This window comes from Melitaea cinxia, chromosome 9, assembly GCF_905220565.1.
Source record: "Melitaea cinxia chromosome 9, ilMelCinx1.1, whole genome shotgun sequence".
Taxonomy (NCBI): domain Eukaryota; kingdom Metazoa; phylum Arthropoda; class Insecta; order Lepidoptera; family Nymphalidae; genus Melitaea; species Melitaea cinxia.
The window spans coordinates 9882819-9902142 of NC_059402.1; the positions used below are offsets into that span (position 1 = coordinate 9882819).

General features: G+C 31.8%; 1 protein-coding gene and 1 long non-coding RNA gene across 2 annotated transcripts; one reads left to right on the plus strand and one right to left on the minus strand.

The window, feature by feature from the left end:
• The first annotated feature begins 341 nt into the window (after positions 1-341).
• On the plus strand, positions 342-6358 carry LOC123656295. Its single transcript, XR_006743514.1, has 4 exons — positions 342-585; positions 1280-1284; positions 1484-1489; positions 6345-6358. It is a non-coding gene; the product is annotated as an uncharacterized LOC123656295 (long non-coding RNA).
• Positions 6359-16807: 10449 nt separating this feature from the next.
• Positions 16808-17749, minus strand: LOC123656645. The gene is made up of 2 exons (XM_045592310.1): positions 17110-17749; positions 16808-17037 (listed from the first exon to the last, which is right to left on the minus strand). Exons 1-2 carry the CDS (start codon positions 17747-17749, stop codon positions 16808-16810), a joined length of 870 nt encoding a protein of 289 aa, XP_045448266.1.
• Between the last annotated feature and the right edge of the window lie 1575 nt (positions 17750-19324).

Consider the following 19324-nt stretch of genomic DNA (forward strand, 5'->3'; position numbering starts at 1 on the left):
TGGCTGAGGCTAAACAAGCTAATCATACTTATAAACTGTGATAAATAATCTTGCTTTACGTTGTACGAGTATATGAATTGTTCACTTAGGTCTTAGTTAAAGATAGAAAATAATGCCCAGATGTACGACCTACTTAATTCGTTAGTAAAATATTATTTACATCCGATTAATCTTGTATATAAAATTATCGTGTCACAATGTTAGTTAAAATACTCCTCCGAAACGGCTGGACCGATTTGTATTAAATTTTATGTGCATATCGGGTTGGTCTGAGAATCGACCAACATCTATTTTTCATACCCCTAAGTTATAAGGGGGGGGGGGGGAAATAAGGTGTTTAATAATATATATGGCAAAACAAAGTTTGCAGGGTCAGCTAGTACACATATAAATATATTCTTAATTGGATCACAGTACCGTTATTTATAGCACTTTTATACGGATAAATTTTTATTTATAATCAAGAAAGACTAATTGTGCTGAAGCGTATTTAAATATATCATTTCTCTTTATGAAATTTCATCACAAAGTAGTATTGATAATATCATTGTAAAATTAATCTACAATTAATTATTGTGCAGTAAAGTTATATGCGATAAGGCGGCCTTTTGTACTTTTTTTGTTTGTATAATTTTTTTTAAATAAAGAATACATTTTTATTTTTATTATTAATCATTGACATAAATGTCAATGGTTGCAAATCCTCAACTCACGCACTAGTTATCCATACAGGATAATACTACTAAAACTAATAAAGTAACTATAACTAATAAAGTAATACTAAGAACAAAATGATACTAATAAAAAAGTACTAAGAAAAAACTAAATAACTCAAAAAGTAATAATATACATATACCTATAAATATTATATATGTATATATACTTCATCTATTTATTGATTTATGGTATTCAATGTTGCTCATTCATTACAGCCTATACAGTCCACTGCTGGACATAGGCCTCCACAAGTTTTCGCCAAAAATAACGTGAACTCATGTGTTTTGCCCATAGTCACCATGCTGGGCACGCGGGTTGGTGACCGCAGTATTGGCTTTGTCGCACCGAAGACGCTGCTGCCCGTCTTCGGCCTGTGTATTTCAAAGCCAGCAATTGGATGGTTATCCCGCCATCGGTCGGCTTCTTAAGTTCCAAGGTGGTTGTGGAACCTTGTTATCCCTTAGTCGCCTCTTACGACACCCACGGGAAGAGAGGGGGTGGCTAAATTCTTTAGTGCCGTAGCCACACAGCACTTTTTGTTGCTAATTCTGCTATATCGCAGAAATAGTCATTCATTGTATTTATAAATAAATCACAATAATAAGTATTAATTAATTACTATATTTCAATTTAAAGTCGTGCTTTAATATCGCTATACAATAGAACACGTGCATTTTAGATCGCCTTGTCATTCATTCGAAAAGAAGGTACAATTGTAAGAAACTGGCAAAGCGTAGTTGTACCGAAGAATACCTGATATGTGCAGTATATTGTACGTACTATATATATAGTACACAAACCGCAGTGAAACGTCTAGAGAATTGTGATGAGGAGAAACAATGGAACTCGTAGTCTCAAGCGCGAGTTAGTAAATCATTTTCACTTGGAAATCACTAAGCTGCCAGTCTTGGTGCGGGGAAATGTTTTGCTCTCGTGTCGCTCTGTTTTTAGTTTACATAGTTATTTTCTATCATATAACTTACTTTGTTTGTTTACTTTCAGTAAGCAAAACATTTAAACTATTGCCGTTTTAGATGGTAATTACTTTTTCTCTTAAACTTGTTCTGCTTTTGCTGTTATTTTTGAAACTATGTTAAAATTAGTAAAATGTTGGATGAGGTTACACAATAATACTTTGCAATTACGATCACGCAACAAGATACCAAGAAAGCTACTTTTCGTTATTTGAATAAAATGCTTTAATTAATAATAATAATATTCATTATATTATAAGATAATATTTCAAACTAATAACGTTTTAAAAATACTGTGATTTATTATAACGTATTACTTGAAATTGAGCGTACGTATGTTTCTTGGTTGATTTTTTACTGGAGGAGGTTACTCAATTCGACCGTAAATATATATATTTTTTTCTTTTTTTTTTCTTTTTAATGTATGTTCGCGGATATCTCCGTCGTTTATGAACCTATGGATATGGAACCTGGAGATATGCCTAGTTTGGTACCATGATAAGGAAATCAGGATCTGATGATGGAATCCCAGAGAAATCGAGGGAAACTCTCGAAATTCCGCATAACTTTTTACTAGGTATACCGATTTTGATGATTTTTAATTTAATCGAAAGCCGATGTTTATCATGTGGTCACATATTTTAAATTTCATCGAGATCTGATTACAACTTTTGGAGTAATCTTTGATAATGCGTATTTACTTGACATTTTTTTTTTTTTGTCTACCTACGTTATATTACTTGTCAATATAATTGAAGTTGGTTTTTCTTTGTTTGCCTGCAAACACAATTATTGGATTCATGATCGCTTTTGATTAATGAAATTTGGAATACTTTTTTATCTTTAACCGCGTTATTTGTTATTTATTTTGTATATAGTATTATAGTTGAATTTAAATTAAGATGATTTATGAATCTAAACTGTCTTATAAACGTGCGATTATGTCAAAGAAAAAAGTTTTGCAGGTTTATATAATATGTGTACTACAATCACGATAATTGACTCATTTATGTATTATTGAGTAATTTACTTGGATGAAAAATATATCGAGAGTCTTATTCGTATACGTATTTGTACGAGACTTATTCGTATAGTATGTACATCGAAATAAGATCCTACTCCTGTTTTTACGTTGATTAAAATTTTACAATATATCTTTAAATAAAAAATACAGAAGTTATAAACAGTAATGCCTGACTCACATCAAACATTTGTGGAATAAAACTCAAGGCTACAAAAAGGCTTTGTTAAATTGTTTCTAGTTGAAGTTGCGTTTGCCGTGTTGTTTTAAAGGAGGTATCTTGATTAAAAAGTTTCGGTCTAGCGGGAGCTACGCTCAACTTTAGATAAAGAGGGCACATGATAGAATGGAACTGATTAAAATGAGCTTTTAGAATACAATTTTCGTAATGTCTTAAAGTCAAAGAGATGATAGAGTAGAAATCTAGCTTAATCTTGTTAACTCTAAAGTAAGCACAACTTTTACTATTTCATTCCTGCTTTAATCCATCATACTTTTATTTCATTTGTATTTTTAAAAGTAACTGCAACACAGATGACCAGCCCACTGCCACTTCAACTTGCTAATTCTGTGGGCTATGTCGGTTACTTTCGTTCTCTCGCGGATAGTCTCATTTATAATCTAACTATGACTGTGCAACACTTAATAGAGTAAATTCTGCAAAGTACTTAGGTGCAGTAGTGATGAACGACTTAATTCGAAACTAACATATTACTACTTTAACAGCTAGGATCAGAAAATTAATGTACATATTTTAAAATTTACATACTATATGTGAAGAGAAGCTCCTAATTCAAGTCTATAGAACGCTCTGTGAGTGCTTTGTGAGATATTACATCTGTACATGAGCAGACGCTGGTAAGACAAATATAATGCTTTCAGAGAAAGCTCTAAAATGAATACTCTCTCTACCTTATAGACATCCCACTGCTGCGACTTATGAACTAGCTGATATACTGACCGTAAGACAAACATGCATATATGAAGAAAGGGTGTCCGGTTAATGCTACCAAAACATCTTTTGAACAAAACTATTACTATCACCATGCTCCAATGATTTACAGTAAAATTAACACACTAATCAACATCAGAACAATTAATAACTATACATATATTATTAAAGAAAAAATTACTTGCCTGATTAAAATGCTTAGACTATAATGATACAGATAATACTTTAATTGCAGGTAAATAATAATGATAAACTGACGTGATATGTACACACAAAAACAAACACACACACATACAGACGCACACAAAGCACATACACATTCTAAGAAACAGGGAACACATCTTTTCCATTTAAACTTTAAATGAATTGGTGGACTAATTTCGATGATTTTTTAATGTAGTTGTGCGTGTCAGGTGGCCGTATCTTATACTATTAAACGAGCAATTCTTGTATATATATAATCGAAATCTCGGAAACGGCTCCAACGATTTTCATGAAATTTGGTATGCAGGGGATCTAGCTAGGATTCATTTTTAGAAAATGTCGTTTTATCCCAGTTTTTAGACAATGACAAAATATCATTAGGATACGAAGATAAATTTCGTTAGTAAATTTGTAATGGCTCAGGTGGGAAATCAGCCGGTCGCGATCAATCGAAAAGACCTTGGTTCAAAACCTCGACCGATTATTATTCTTTCTTTTTTTTTTCTACTTGCACTGGTTATTTTTTATTTGATAATGTATGTAAAATCGAAAAAGGTAATTTATATTTTATCATTATTATTTTTTAACTATTTTTTTATTTATGATTTTTTATATTTATTTATATTTTTTATCATTGTCGGTAAAAAAAATATTATTCATATTTTATAAATATGTAATTCGTATTTAAATATGATTTCCAAAAAACACGATTTATTAAAAAAATACCGAGCTAAACTCGTTCACCCAGGTACTTTAAATATAATTAATATCTGACAAGTATTTTTTGAGTTATCGCTAATAATGCAAATTTACTTAACTATTTTATCGTCGATCGATATTGTATTATACTTATAAGTTTTTACTGGGTGGACCGATTTTGATAACTCTTTTTGTTGTTGTTGTGCGGATGCTGGTGTTGTGGTCTCGTTTAAATTTGATTGTGATTTGATGAGTACTTTTTGAGTTACCTCTAATGCTGCGTATTTACTTGACAATTTTTTTTTATCTACCTACGTTGACGGTCTATGGCATTGAACGTGGTTTTTGTCTCATTTGACACAATTTTATTATAATTATTTCAATTATCACAAAAACTTCAGACCACATCAAACATAACATTCTGATTGTCCTCGTGGACAATCAGAATGTTATGTTTGATGTGTTACTTCGATAAACTCACAATAATTAAACAAAGACTTTGACCACATTAGATTTGCTATAAGCTACTCTCGTTTTAGCGCTTTCTTACCGTGCATCACTAATAGATTGATTTCACAAGCACTGCTACTATTTCTTTTGATGAGCCTTAGATTCTCAGACCGGGCTTTCTCAAACGCTGGCACCTTAAAAAGTTGCATGTTGGCTCCCCTTCTACTTCTTTTATTTATGAATTAAACGATTAAAGTTAAACTTGTCCTTATCAATGATATCATGGCTTACTTGCTAATTTAGTATAAATTATATAACATTTATATTTAGTCAATTGTTCTACCAATTCTTTGTTATAGGTTTTTTTTTACTTTATGATTTAAGAAGACATAAAAAAAGTTTTAGCACTCAGAATATCTGCGTAGGTTCAAATGTAGTCTTCACAATTATAGTGACTATTATAATCAAATTATCTTTGGACCTTATTTCATGTTTTTATCCGAAATATACAGGCTATACGTGTAGTGTTGATGTCCAATAGGCGTTTTATGACTATCAATTAAAAAATATTTCGTTTTAAACAACGTTTGTATCGATTAATATCAAATTTTAAAACAATTTACAATTTCTATGGTTGAAAAGAAGCAAGACACTAATGGTAGTACATACATTTTCCGAAAATAGGCAACCCTCAACCTACATCAAAAGGGCTAGACGCCATTACAACGTCAGTCAACTGTCTAGCTTTACAAATAAGAATAAAAATAAGAATACCGAACAAATAAAGACCCATAAATAGATAAAATAAAATTCATTTTACTAAGAAAATGTGATGAGACTTTTGGTACGAGTATATGTGTATAGAAGTTTTTATATTTATTAATCTGTTGTTGTACAAGGTTTTTTTTATTTATTTAAAAATTTTGATCCACGGGCTCAAAATGCCTGAGCCAGCATTACAATAATACCACAGGCGATTTTTCTTTATTACTACAGATCGACAGGCTAGTCTTTTTTTTCCTTACTAAATACTGTTTATGGAGAAGTATACACATAATTCCTTTCTAATTTCTGAACATTATTATTTTTCTTATCTATGTCTATATTTACATTTATTTGCTAGTTATCATATATGTACACTTATTTCCTAGTTACCATATATGTACTACTCGGTCTTTGTCTGGACGATGATGACCTCGCCGTAGGTTTACCCTTGTGCTTCATGAATGGTCATGATGCGCGATCCCTCTCCAGTGCCGTATCCCTGGTCCATCAGGATTTTTTTTTCTCTTCCTGCGTATACAAAAATAATAATTTAATTTTAAAGTTTTAATTTGTAAAATGACGATTCGCAAGTGCTCTTGGAACCTATTTGAATAAAGCTATTTTTGATTTGATTTGATTTGATATAGACCAAGTATAGGGTGTCCTTTTGAAGTTTTGGTATTGGCGCGCCAATGTATCCATTCATTCTGAGGGAGTGGATGGTCGGATGTTCTATAAGGTTTGCACATTGACGTTTCTTGTCAAGTACATTTACCTTTGAGATAATAATATATTTTATAGGCAACATGTAGTATTGATATTTCTTGTTAGATAATTTTGATGTCTGACGAGGGTTACAAGCGAATGACGATATTTCGACATAAAACTTCTATTTCGCTTTTTGATATTACGTCAGTTGACGTACTGTTGTATCTTGTTTTCTCGAAGTGTACTTAAATTTAGTAGAAAACTAGCGATTCAAATATATTTAATGTAAAGGTTGAACAAAAAGAAATTTCCTAAATATTAGGAACACAAGAATCTTATAGCTACCGCTACCTACAGTTTATTACGCACTGAACCAGATGTAGCAGCCAGTGGCTTTCTGTTATCTGACATTTCGTTACATTATCCAATTATAATAATAAATAGTTTTGTAATTCGTTAGTGAATATTTGTTTTTGTATTTCATAATCAATGCTATAAGTAATTGATTTAATTTAATACCAAATTGGCTCCCAATCAAATATTGCTAATGTGTGGTTTTTTTTCCACTATGTCTACATTCTATTTGTATAAGGTCTTAAATAAATTACTAAGAAATAAATTATTTATGTTATACAATTCATAAATTACGCGACACAACAACAGTGCCTTTTTAAACATGATACACGTACAGTAGTATTGAAAATACTTTCGTTTCAACGCATTAACGTATTTTCTACTAAATTAACAGTATCCAACCCCGAGCAATTGTCCAGAAGAGCGTGTACGTGTAAAAACAGTCAGTTGGAATCGCAACACACCAAATCCGCTTTATCTGAAAACGTAGGGCAGGTGTAACAATGAACGGGACTATATCCCAAAAAATATACATACTCTATTTTTATTTACGTATAAAAACAATTGCTTTTCCATGGGCGTGAACAAATATAATGGCGCGGTATAAATTTTAAAAGCACATATTTCTCTGTACGGAGCTTACATTTCTAATTTTAACGTGCAGGACTAAATTTATGTGGCATACATGTGTTACCGTATAGAGAAGTACCGTAATAACGTTCGGCTTTTGGTATACAAACACGTTTGTACATTTCCTCCGTGAGTTTTTAATGGACCAATACGATTGCTTTTCGATTTTCGATAACACACTCTTAGTACACTTTACAAAAAATAAGTATTTACTTTAAGAACATTAGCAAATCTAAGAAATATGTATTCTTAAAATCACATCAAACCGTAAATCTTGCAATGTTATACGAAAAAACTTACATTTCCAGTTTGAATGTTTTGAAGAACATTGCGTTGAACTATAATGTTAACTCTATTCTTGGTATTATACTATGTAATTATCTCTCGTTTGAACTCCTAGAATGTATCTTTTGAATTGGTATATCTTTTGATTTTCTGGTTAGCTCTTAGAGCAAACCTTGACTGTGAGCTATAAAAGTCATGTTCGCATTATATGTGTATATTATAGTTTAGTATTAAACATCCGGGTGAATGCAATTAAGGTGCAACCTGACGCAGCCTTGCTGTCACTACAGTTATAGCTAACTAACTATTACTTGGTTACGTGGTGCCAACAATATTAAGATATTATATGACACACAAGTATCACATGGAATCGTATGTAAATCATTATTTGTGTGAAATAAAATTCAATTTTTTTTATACATTCTCTGTCTTTTAACTAAATTGGAATTTCAAAAAGGAAATAAAGGAAAGAACTTGAAATAATAGACTCTTTTAGTATTTTTTATTTATTATTATTACTAGTTGATGTATGTGCGGTCGATAGTACCCTTCTCGACGTTGTTCAGGATTATATTTGCCTAGGCCATACTATCCAACTAGGCCGCAACAACTTCGAGAAGGAGGCCGATAGGAGGATTCGGTTGGGCTGGGCGGTGTTTGGCAGACTTCGTCGAGTCTTTACTTCGAAGATTCCGCAATGCTTGAAGAGAAAAGTCTTCGAGCAATGCGTAGTGCCTGTGTTAACATACGGAGCCGAGACGTGGACACTGACGAAGGGACTGGTTCACAAGTTTAAAGTCGCTCAACGTGCAATGGAACGGGCTATGCTTGGGGCCTCTCTCAAAGATAGGATTAGAAATGAGACTATCCATTAGAGAACGAAAGTAACCGACGTAGCCCACAGAATTAGCAAGTTGAAGTGGCAGTGGGCTGGTCATCTGTGTCGCAGGACCGATGGCCGTTGGAGTAGACGGATCCTGGAGTGGAGACCGCGTGTTGGCAAACGCATCTTGGTACGCCCCCGGCCCGATGGAGCGACGATCTACTTAATATTGCCGGTGTAGGCTGGATGAGGATTGCGGAAAACCGGGATGTTTGGCGCGAACTTGGGGAGGCATATGTCCAGCAGTGGACTGCAATAGCCTGAGCTGCTATGCATATGCATGTATGTAACGTGTATGTGTGTTCCAATTTTAAGCTGAGTGATATACTATCTTGGGGCACAACACACAATTGCAGACATTGTAAAACATTTTTTTATTATTTAATTTTAAATTGGATTTTTTTTTTCTTCTTTTTTGTTTTTTACTTTTTTCCTCTTTATAATTTAGTTTTGGTTAATTTTTTTTATGAACTGTATTCATCTTGTTTTATTTTATTATTATATTTTTTTTGTATTAATATTTAGTCATTAAGTTTGCAATGTTTGTGATGTCCTAAATAAATATATTTTTCTTTTCATTCTTTCTTTCTTCCTTAAATAACGTTTATCAAGCTGTTGAAAAATTAATAACAATTATATATATATATGTATGTATAAATTCTGATTTGGATAAGATTTTTAACTACATCAAACGACGTGCCCTTCTTATTGAAGTACAAAATATTGATTTGTTATCGTATTTTTATAAACGGTTATATTTAAAAATTATGGCAATTATACATTATTTCTTAACTATATAATTTAAATTCGAAATTCAAATTAAAAATGTTACTAGATAACATGTAAGTCATGTGAACTTAAGCCATACCATCTAATCGTAATTATGTCAATAGAATATTTAAAGGTTTGCAATTGCTCCTTTTATTAGTTCATTCATACTTTGCACCGGATATGACCTACAACGCTTACCCAGAAAGCGTAGACGGTAAAGTAACAAGTGAATAGATAGTACATGTACTGTCTACGAAACATCCTACCATTTAGGTTATTAATAATTCAATTCAGGAAAACAACTCACGGACGTAGAATATCGTCAGGCTTATAAAACAAATAAGAGGTGTAGGCTATTAACATTGGAACGGCAGAACAGAATTTATTGCACAAACGCCGCTGTATAGACACAGAATACAATAGCAAACGAGCAAATAATTTATGTCATTGTAATAAAATGGGACTATCTGAAAATTCAACCGTCCCTTCGGAGTATTCGAAGTATCAAAAACGTTTCATTTTAAAATGTTACATTGCATACGTATACTTACATAATTTAATTTTATATTAAATTTCGCTTCAATATCAAATACGATACCGGTTGATATGATGAGATAATACAACGTGAAAAATAATGTTTTTGTTTCTATAAGAGAAAAATCAAAAATATTTTTTACAGTATTAATTTTAAACATTAATTTCAAAATCAATGTTTACGTAAAAAGTTTATAAATCTATTTTATAACAATATGAACACAAATAGATATAGACAGATATATTGTGGGGGAGAGTTGCTGAAACATGTTGTTTTCATATATTTAAGTACTTATACTCCCATGCAGTATTGCAGATTTTGATGTACATTATTGTATAATTTACTCATCTTTATAATTTAGTCACCAAAATTATCATACGCTATTCTACTATGATCAATCTTTAGTAACTTTTAAACTTATTGAATCTAATAAACCTAATATATCACTGTGAACTGATCATAATGCCAGTAACATTTTAACAATAATTTGCCATGCTGCTTCCAATATAAATTATAGTTGAAATCAAAACCCATGATGACACGCTTGTAACAACTATGACTTCGTAAAAGTTAATAATTTAATTTGTTTTCAAACAACAAAAAAGGTCTTCATTTTACATTGCCAAATATTAATCAATACACATTATTAAAAATGTATCGAAACAATTAGTCAGATGTACCTTTCGAATAAAAAAATATTCATTCGAAATCGGTACACCGAGTGAAAAGTTATAAGAGACGTAAAAAAGTCATTTAATCGATAACCAGATAAGAAAATATTTTGAAGTTGGTTAACACAGACTCAACAGATTAATCAATTTTTGTATCTTATATAAAATACATTTTTTTCTATTATCAACTCGCTCAACATTGGTAATCGAAAATTTCAACTTGAACCAAACAAACTCTCTTTTGCCATTTGCAAATTGTTATATCCTGATGCACTAGCTACTGGCGTCTTGCACCACATTCATCAACAGACTATGGGTTTCTTTATATTTTTTAAACACTCCGATTTTTATGAGACACAAATTTTTATAAAGAATGTTAAAAATCAGAAATAACAAACAGATCAAAAATAAAATTATGTTTCATAGAGTAATTAATTTGGTAGGATATTTTTCTTTTGAATGGTTTTCATTATCGAGAGCTGTCCAATTTATATTAAGATCGGATGACAGCCATCAATGTTTGAGAATAAAACTTTTCAAAGGACGATAACAAATTGTTAGAGTTCAATGAATATTGGGAAAAAGTACGAAATTGAACACAGAGGCACAAAAATTTTAACAAAAAAAAATATTACTCCAAAATTGTAATATTTGAAATTTGGTACCAGAATGAGAACCAAATTTAATATCATGTTAATTATTTTTCGGGCAGTTCTTTCGGGTGGGGTGAATTGACAAAATATAAAAGATACCATTTTTTCGTAGGTACCTACTCCGTTTCTTTAAATAAGAGTTATAAACATCAACAACTTCTTTAAAACATTTTTAAAATAAATTACCTATTAATACTATGTATCATTCGGAAGTGAGGCCTGACTCAAGATTAATGCGTACAATTTTGAGTGAAGATTATATATTACTTACTGTTTTAATAAAGCTGTTAGAGAGACTCGTTTGTTAATCGCAGCGCACCTGCAAATGAAGTTGATACTCGGATTAATCGCTTGTTACCATCCCAGCTTAGTGGTAAATGTGGACCCACATCAAGAGAACAAGGGTATAAAACCTGAAACGTAGATATTTTTATGAATAAGTTGGACAAATAAAGTTCATATTGACTAAGAATGAACGAAGTGATTGTATAATCTTCTAAACAAATAAATAAAATTGAAGTGTCTGTTTGTAGTATAGTATTAACCGCTTTTTACTAAATGCATATGGTACATATGTATACCAAAATAACATTTTTTTTTCAATTTTTGTCTGTCTGTCTGTTTGTTCCGGAGAACCTCTGAAACTGCTGAACCGATTTCGATGGAACTTTCACTGGTAAATAGCTCATGTAATAAGGAGTAACAAAAATTACTTTTATTTTAGAAATTTATTTATTTTGTAGCTCTTCGCTATCCTTTCTATTCTATTCTGTTCTATTCTGTCCTATTCTAATGTATTCTGTTCTATTCTCTTCTGTTATCTATATTGTTAACTATTTTTTCAACTACCTATGTTGATAACATTCTCAATTTATTAGTAGTTGACGCAAACTCAACTTATATTTTTTTAATCACGTATTCTTCCTATACATTTACTAATTATTTCCTTTGAGAATATTATCACTCACAGCGTTATGACATCCAGTAAGGACCAGATTAATAGCAAATCTAGGTAATAATTTACACGCGTATAGCAACATGTAAATTTTATAATACATTATTAAACATAATATAAAATATTACACCGAAATAACTACGGACGCTTTTACTATCATTGTTTGGTTACATTACATTGCTTCTACTTACTAAGTCTGTCATACTCAATACGAATGTCACCCGTGGCGTAGCGTCTGCATTATCACCACAATATTTAGAATTTCAAAATGATAATCGCGGCAAGTCAGTGGTGTTAAGTAAATGTGTTGATAGTAACCATGAAACGTTGAAACTTGTATTTCAAAGAATTATAAAATTCCCATATCACAAATATAAATACAAGAACGATAAATTACATACAAACATATAAACACAAATTAATAAAAACTAGTAGTCACCCAGTGGTCGTAATTCGACCATAATTAATTTAAATTATAAGTTTAAACATTATTAAGGTTCTTTTGTCAAAGATTATACTATTATACTATTACTTCTATAATAATAAAGTACCTTCCTGGGTAACCGAGCTTAGCTCGGTATTTTTTAGTAAATCGTGGGTTTTGGAAATCATATATAATAATAATAATAATAATAATAATATCTTTATTCATGAAATCTGTTTACAATATAAGTTACACTGAGTCTTCCCAATAAGTTATCGTAGATACTTGTTGTGGGAATGACTCGCAACTTCCCAAGTCTTTAACTAAGATTTCATACAAATGGTAACAATATGACACGATTTTATAAAAAAACAGAATTTTGTTAGAAATTAAAGTGCGCTTTATAAGTGAGTGAATGTGATCAAGAATGTGTTTGTGAGTGCGTGCGTGCTTGTGTGTGTGTGTGTGTGCGTGTGAGTGTGTGCGTGTGAGTGTGTGCGTGTGAGTGTGTGTGTGTGTGCGTGTGAGTGTGTGTGTGCGTGTGAGTGTGTGTGTGTGTGTGCGTGTGTGTGTGTGTGTGTGTGTGTACGTGTGTGTAGATACATGCAAATACATATACTCATCTAGTTATTTACTTTACTTTTTTATGCTATTCTAACTAACAATTTTTCAACATCCTCATATGTTAGATCTCTTAACCACTCCGTTATAGCTTGTTTACACTTTCGTAATGTCATTGGATAAATTTTTAGTTTATAATTAATAGAATTGTATACGTAAGCGGATTGGCTATCGTACTGACGTTTGGCAAAGACCGTTCGACAAGAATATGACGGTGCAACTAAGTCTTTCCTACGTTTTAATACCTTGCGATGGTCATAAGGCAAATTTTTGTGACATTTTAGTGTAATGTTTAGTATGTAAAGCTTTCTTACTGACAACAAGCCACTAATCTTGAACAGAGTATCAGTAGGAAATCTAAGTGGTTTACAGTACATCACCTTAACAATTGATCTTTGGGCTCGTTCAATATTTAGGAAGCTGGACTTATTGGCGCCTCCCCAGACCGTGATACAATAGCCTAAAACTGATTGGGCCATGGCAATGTAAATCTTATTTAATAGTTCAACCGCCATTACATCCCTCAATGCTCTAAACATCCAAACAAGCTTCCTAATCCTGCTCACAGTTGCTTCAATGTGGGGCTGCCAACTTAATCTCTGATCCACTATTATACCTAAATATTTCATAGACATCACTTTCTCAATATCCGGGCAGTTGCAATCTATTGGCATTGTATCGACATTTGAACAACTGTGAATTCTAACGCGGAAGTCCGCTCCTGGTTGAGAAGCATTATTAGGAGCAAAGCAAATATATTTTGTTTTTGTTATATTTAATGTCATAAGATTATCATCTAGCCATTTAAATACTTTGGTTAAACCTCTGTCACTACTAATTCCAACATCCTTCCACGACTTGCCCGTAAAGACGATAGCGGTATCATCGGCATAGGAGATGATCGTTCCCCCGACGTCCCGTAAGTTACAGAGGTCATTTATATACACCAGGAAGAGCGTCGGACCAAGAACACTTCCCTGCGGTACCCCATATAGAACGGTTTCTTCATCACTTATGAAATTATCAATTTTTACCATTTGAGTTCTATCAGATAAATAACTTCTAAAAAGAGACAAAGCGACACCACGTATTCCTATATTCTCTAGCCTCTGTACAAGGATTGGGACAGATACGGTGTCAAATGCTTTTCTTAGGTCTAAAAACACGGAAAGACACTTATTGCCTTTATCTACTTCCTTGACGATCATCGTTGTAAGGGTTATAATAGCATCTTCGGTTGATAGGTGTCTCCTGAAGCCAAACTGGGCGTCGGATAACACATTAAATTTATTTAAATAATTTAGAAGTCTTACATTTAGTATTTTTTCTACTATTTTTGAAATGATATTTAGTACAGAAATTGGCCTATAGTTGTTTACGTCAGATCTGTCCCCACCCTTGTACACGGGAGTCACTATCGATCGTTTAAGTATTGTAGGAAAAATACCAGCACGGAAGCAGAGATTAGTCAAAGTTGTTATGTGTGGGACAAAAAAGTCTCTAGCGTTCTTTATAAATTTTGTTGTGATACCGTCCCACCCAGGTGCACTATTCGAATCCAGACCCATAAGAATGCGGAAAACCTCACCCGGATCGGTATCAAGCAAGACGAAAGAGGATAAACTAGCTGATTGTGCACCAGCAATGGTAATATTATTTAATGAGTTTCCAACCCGTTTATTTATAGACTCAGCTAAGTTTTTACCAATATTAATGAAGTAGGTATTAATGTAATTGACTGAAGTTTGGGGTAATGCAGTTATGTTTAACAATTCTAGATTCGAAGCTTTATTAGCTTTGTATTGAACAATGTCATTCACGGTAGACCATAACTTTTTTGGGTTTTTAATATTTTCTTCAATTTTACTTTTATTATAATTTCGTTTGAGTTTTCTGATTAGGTTAGTACAAAAGTTACGATAACGAATATAAGTAATTTTTAAGATTACATTATACGGATTGGATCTCAGCTTATTATGCATACAGTTTCTAAGCTTAATGCAACGTACAGCCCCCTGCGTTATCCATGGCTCAAGTATTCTAGATTTATTCGAAATGGGTACAGTTTGTGAATTTTCAGCTATAGCTGACCTAACCATTTCAATAAGTCGCATCGCAAATAAATTAGGATTATTATATGAGTTAAGATTAGACACATCTGCGGTTATAAGTTTTTGATATACCTTATCATAATCCACTACCTTTTTGTACTTTTTATGTGTATCTTTAATTTTTACTTTATTGATATTAAGAATAACCATATCATGATCCGTTACTGTAGTATTTAAAACGGCTACAAAAATTGAACTAGGGGTACAATCGTGCTTCACCAAGACATGATCAAGGCAACTATTTTCACGTGTAGGGAGAGTATGACCAGGTAAGAAACCATGTGAAGACAATATATCCAAATATTTTAATCTATTATAACGTTCCTGAGACTTTTCGGTGGATGTGGCAATTAAATTTATGTTTATATCTCCTAATATCATAACGTTTTTAGAGTTAGAAATAGAATCAAGGTGATTATGCAATGAATATATGAAGTTCTCCGCACAAGTATGTGACGGAGAACGATAAATACCTAATATCACATATTTCGAGATACTTATTTGAAGACCTGTAGCATCAGATAGGTTAAGCTCTTCAATTTTAGAATGTAGATTCTTTTTTATGTAGACGACTACCCCATCACTTTGATTCAGCAATTTAGTTGTGTAAGCAGAAGTATAGTTGGTAAGTTGTGGTACTGGTTTTTCTAAGTTTAACCAACATTCTGTGAGTATTAAAACATCTACTTCATAAGGTAACTGCGATAACGTTATTTGTAAATCGTCAAGATTCTTGTATATACTTCTTATATTTTGAGTGAGGATCTTTAATGAGTTAATATATGAACAGCCAATATACTTTTCAAAAGATTCTATACTACATTTTACTGAAAAAGTAGGCTGTTTATCGTCTAATTCTTGAATCAAGTTTAAGCCGTCCAACATGTTAAAACACTTTTAATCAACATATGGTGGGTAAATATCAATAAGTACATACGAAAAATTTCATTCACGCACGTATGGTACTTGACACATAATTTAATAATACCTATAATGATGTAATTTTGCATATTTACGAAAGTAATATAATATGTAAAAATGTTTACGTGTCGACCATGCAAACATATATATACGTGTATAAAAGAATTGAAATATATTATAATTGAGCCTAATGCAACTTTAAATATGCATCTAAGTAATTTATTTAAACTATGTATTGTGAGTATTAGAGTATGTTTTTGTATATGTAATTTAGCTGTGTAGAAAATATTTAAATGGGTAAAGTAAATAAATAATATATTTGTTGAGTCAAGTTTGTGTTTATGTTTGTCTGTAAATGAGTAAGAGTTGAGCTTACTTACACTAGGGTTAGTAAGATAATAATATAAAAGTAATTTAACCATTCCAAGTATAAGTTTACAAAAAATTAACAATATTAAAATACAAAATAGTGATATGACATAAATACTAAATGGATTTGATAGTCACTTTTCCAGCAAAAGGTGATGTATTTGGGCTTCACTTTGAATATGAATAATTTTTGAAGTGTCGTCTTTCCTCACAAAAACTTTACCGTACAATGTCCAACAGTATTTAAACTTCTTTGTTTTGACCAAATCGCGTGACAGAAAATGTAGTCGGGAGCCCTTAGCAGTCAGATGTTCAGATACAAATACTGGAGTGTCTTCGTTGATAGTAAGCCCTAAATGCTTTGCTTGTAATTTTGACTTATTTTTATAATTAAACTCTTTAATTTTATTTATTAATTCTGTCTTTATTATAGTACTTGGTAATTCAACTATAATCGGGGGGTTTTTCTCCGAATCCTTCTTTGCTTTCAATCTAAATACATCTTTAATGTCCCTCGGGCATAATTCGAGATTAACAGTTTTAGATAAGCTCATAACAATATTCATTAAGTCATTCCGATTTTCTTGTTGTTTCCGTGGCACATTTTTTATTTCTATACTCGACTTACGACTCAATCTCTGAAGGTCCTCAATTTTGTCTTCCAGTATGGAAATATACTCTCTGTCCTTTTTCGATTGTAGCTCAAGTTGTTCGATCTTTTTGCGAAATTCTTCATTTTGTTGAGTAAGTAAGGAGACAGCTGATTCAATGCCTGTGTTAATCTGAGCTAAATTCTTCAAACTGCTAGAAATTTCCCTAATATCTATCCTTTGCTCACCAATCAATGATGTAACTAGGTCTTTAATTTCATCCTTAAATCGAGAAAAATCTGATGGCGATGTTTCAGTTTCCCTAGGCCTTTTACTACGGAGAGATAAACAATTAGGCGGCGTGTTTTGTCCTGTTAATTCATTTGTAAATTGAAGCTGAGGGTCCGATCCATAGCTAACCAACGAGTCTCGTTGACGAGTAGATTTGGAGGGAATATTTCTTGGCGGAGTGTGTTGTAAGGACATCTTAAAATATGCTTTAGGCCATATTTAAATACTAATCACATATTGATAAAATATGAATAATATTTTTAGATTTTACCTACATAATAATAAAAAATATGAACAGGCTATTTAAATAAAATATAACGAGTGCAACTAGAAAAAAAAAGAAAATAGGAAATATGAGGATTTGAACCGTGGTCTTTTCGGTCGATCGCGACCAGCCGATTTCCCACCTGAGCTATTACAACTATTCGTATTCTATAACGATATTATAGCCATTTTTTTCATTGCCTAAAAACAGGGATAAAACGACATTTTCTAAAAATGAATTCTAGCTAGATTTATTTATCTCCCCCGAAATGCCCTGCATACTAAATTTCAAGAAAATTGTTGGAGCCGGTTGTTCCGTGTGTGAGCCGGAGTTTCCGAGATTCAGATTATATATATACAAAAATTACTCGTTTAATAGTATAAGATAAAGAATACATGCCTGTGTGTGTCAAATATAAGGTAGTGTGTGTAATGTTTTGTTTTAAATTGATTTAATGTATTTTTATGCATAATTAAAAAAATATTAGCATTCTGCACTCATTTTCTATATAAACTATAAGTGTGCGAAATTTCATACTCCTCCGCCCGAGCAATTTCCGTAAAAAGGGGTACAAAGTTTTTGCTTCCCGTATATATATAGATAATATAATTGTCAATGAGCAATCATACAAATTTATATACAAAAATATTATTCCTATAAATAAAGCTATATTTAAACTGATTTAAAAATTATTTGTCTTAAAAGTGTTTATTTATAGTCATTTTTATTTCTTAGTTAATTTTATCTTTATTAAAGTACGTACACACATACATAATTTATGTGTGTTTGAGTGTATGCTGCTTTATTTCCTGCTAAAGAAATATTACTGTATAAAATAACATTGTATACTTTGTCTTAAATACAACAAAAAAAAACTCGTAACTATTCATATAAAATAAATGAAAAGCGTCGACTTTACGCAACAATATATATTAGAATGATAATTAAAATATCATCAGTATTCCCGCAACGTGTTTTCATCACAAAGACAATAATTTTATTCGCTATGTGCAAAGCCTTTGTGTGGCGGCAACATGATGCATTACATCAAGTAGCGTAAAATTCATTTGCATAAATTCCTACTCTCTAGATTTTAGTATCTTACTATTTACTTATATAAGAAGTATTACGTTCCCATTTGTTTCATTACAATCCTTTGTCATTTATTTACCTTTTTATGTTAAAACTTAATCTAGTGATCATTATAATTTTTATGTCAAGGTCATGAGTTTAACTTGGAAAGTTTAAACTATATAATAGTAAATGGTATTATGAGACTTTTTTATACCATTAGGTAAAACGGTTCACACAACGGTAAGTGGTTACTGTAGCCAATGGACGCCTGCAACACCAGAAGCATCACAATCACCTTATCAACCCTTACTTCAGACCCTTCAATGAAGGTCTGACTATATTCTTATTCACAACAGGAATAGATTTTACTGTGATCTTCTGTAAGGTTTAAGGTACTTCCCCAATCGGACTACTTAATATTTTGAACATAA

Excerpts from the sequence above, each read along its gene's own strand:
- LOC123656645 (XM_045592310.1), bottom strand. The coding sequence starts at position 17,749 with ATGTCCTTACAACACACTCCGCCAAGAAATATTCCCTCCAAATCTACT. Across the intron at positions 17,038-17,109 it reads GATTATAGTTGAATTACCAA|CAAAGCATTTAGGGCTTACT; the intron begins GTACTATAATAA and ends CAAAATTACAAG.